This window comes from Myotis davidii, unplaced genomic scaffold (assembly GCF_000327345.1).
Source record: "Myotis davidii unplaced genomic scaffold, ASM32734v1 scaffold208, whole genome shotgun sequence".
Taxonomy (NCBI): domain Eukaryota; kingdom Metazoa; phylum Chordata; class Mammalia; order Chiroptera; family Vespertilionidae; genus Myotis; species Myotis davidii.
Window position 1 is genome coordinate 542,648 of NW_006299706.1, and position 316 is coordinate 542,963.

Genomic DNA, 316 nt, shown 5'->3' on the forward strand with positions numbered 1-316 from the left:
CAGGAATAGGGTCGGGAAATCTCACCAGGCTCCCGTAGGCCATCACCAACACGACATTCACCCCCGACAGCCAGTTACTGCTGGACGCCATGGCCTCCCCACCCCGCGCAGAACTGCTCCGGTTTACCCCGCTGCCCTGCCTCGTCAGCCCGGGCTCCTCCGAGGCAACGGCGCCTGGGTTCTCTGAAACCCCCCGGCCATTTCCTTACGCGGAAAGACCAAGGATGACCCGGCCAGAAAACATGGCGGACGGGGGAGGCGGGGAAAGAAGAACAACACCTTCCCGCTTCCCCCAACACGTGACTCAGGCGCGCAA

The 316-nt window shown here is 63.6% G+C and overlaps 2 protein-coding genes across 2 annotated transcripts in view; one reads left to right on the forward strand and one right to left on the reverse strand.

The window, feature by feature from the left end:
- The window catches only part of LOC102756636 (chromosome unknown open reading frame, human C1orf43), an 11,926-nt gene extending 11,621 nt beyond the window's left edge, over positions 1-305 (reverse strand). The window contains exon 1 of the mRNA XM_015571677.1: positions 26-305. Coding sequence (XP_015427163.1) covers positions 26-91 — 66 coding nt within the window. The 5' untranslated portion in view covers positions 92-305. The remainder of the gene's footprint in view (positions 1-25) is intronic.
- UBAP2L (ubiquitin associated protein 2 like) overlaps positions 1-316 on the forward strand; it is a 45,772-nt gene that overhangs the window by 127 nt on the left and 45,329 nt on the right. The window lies entirely within an intron of this gene.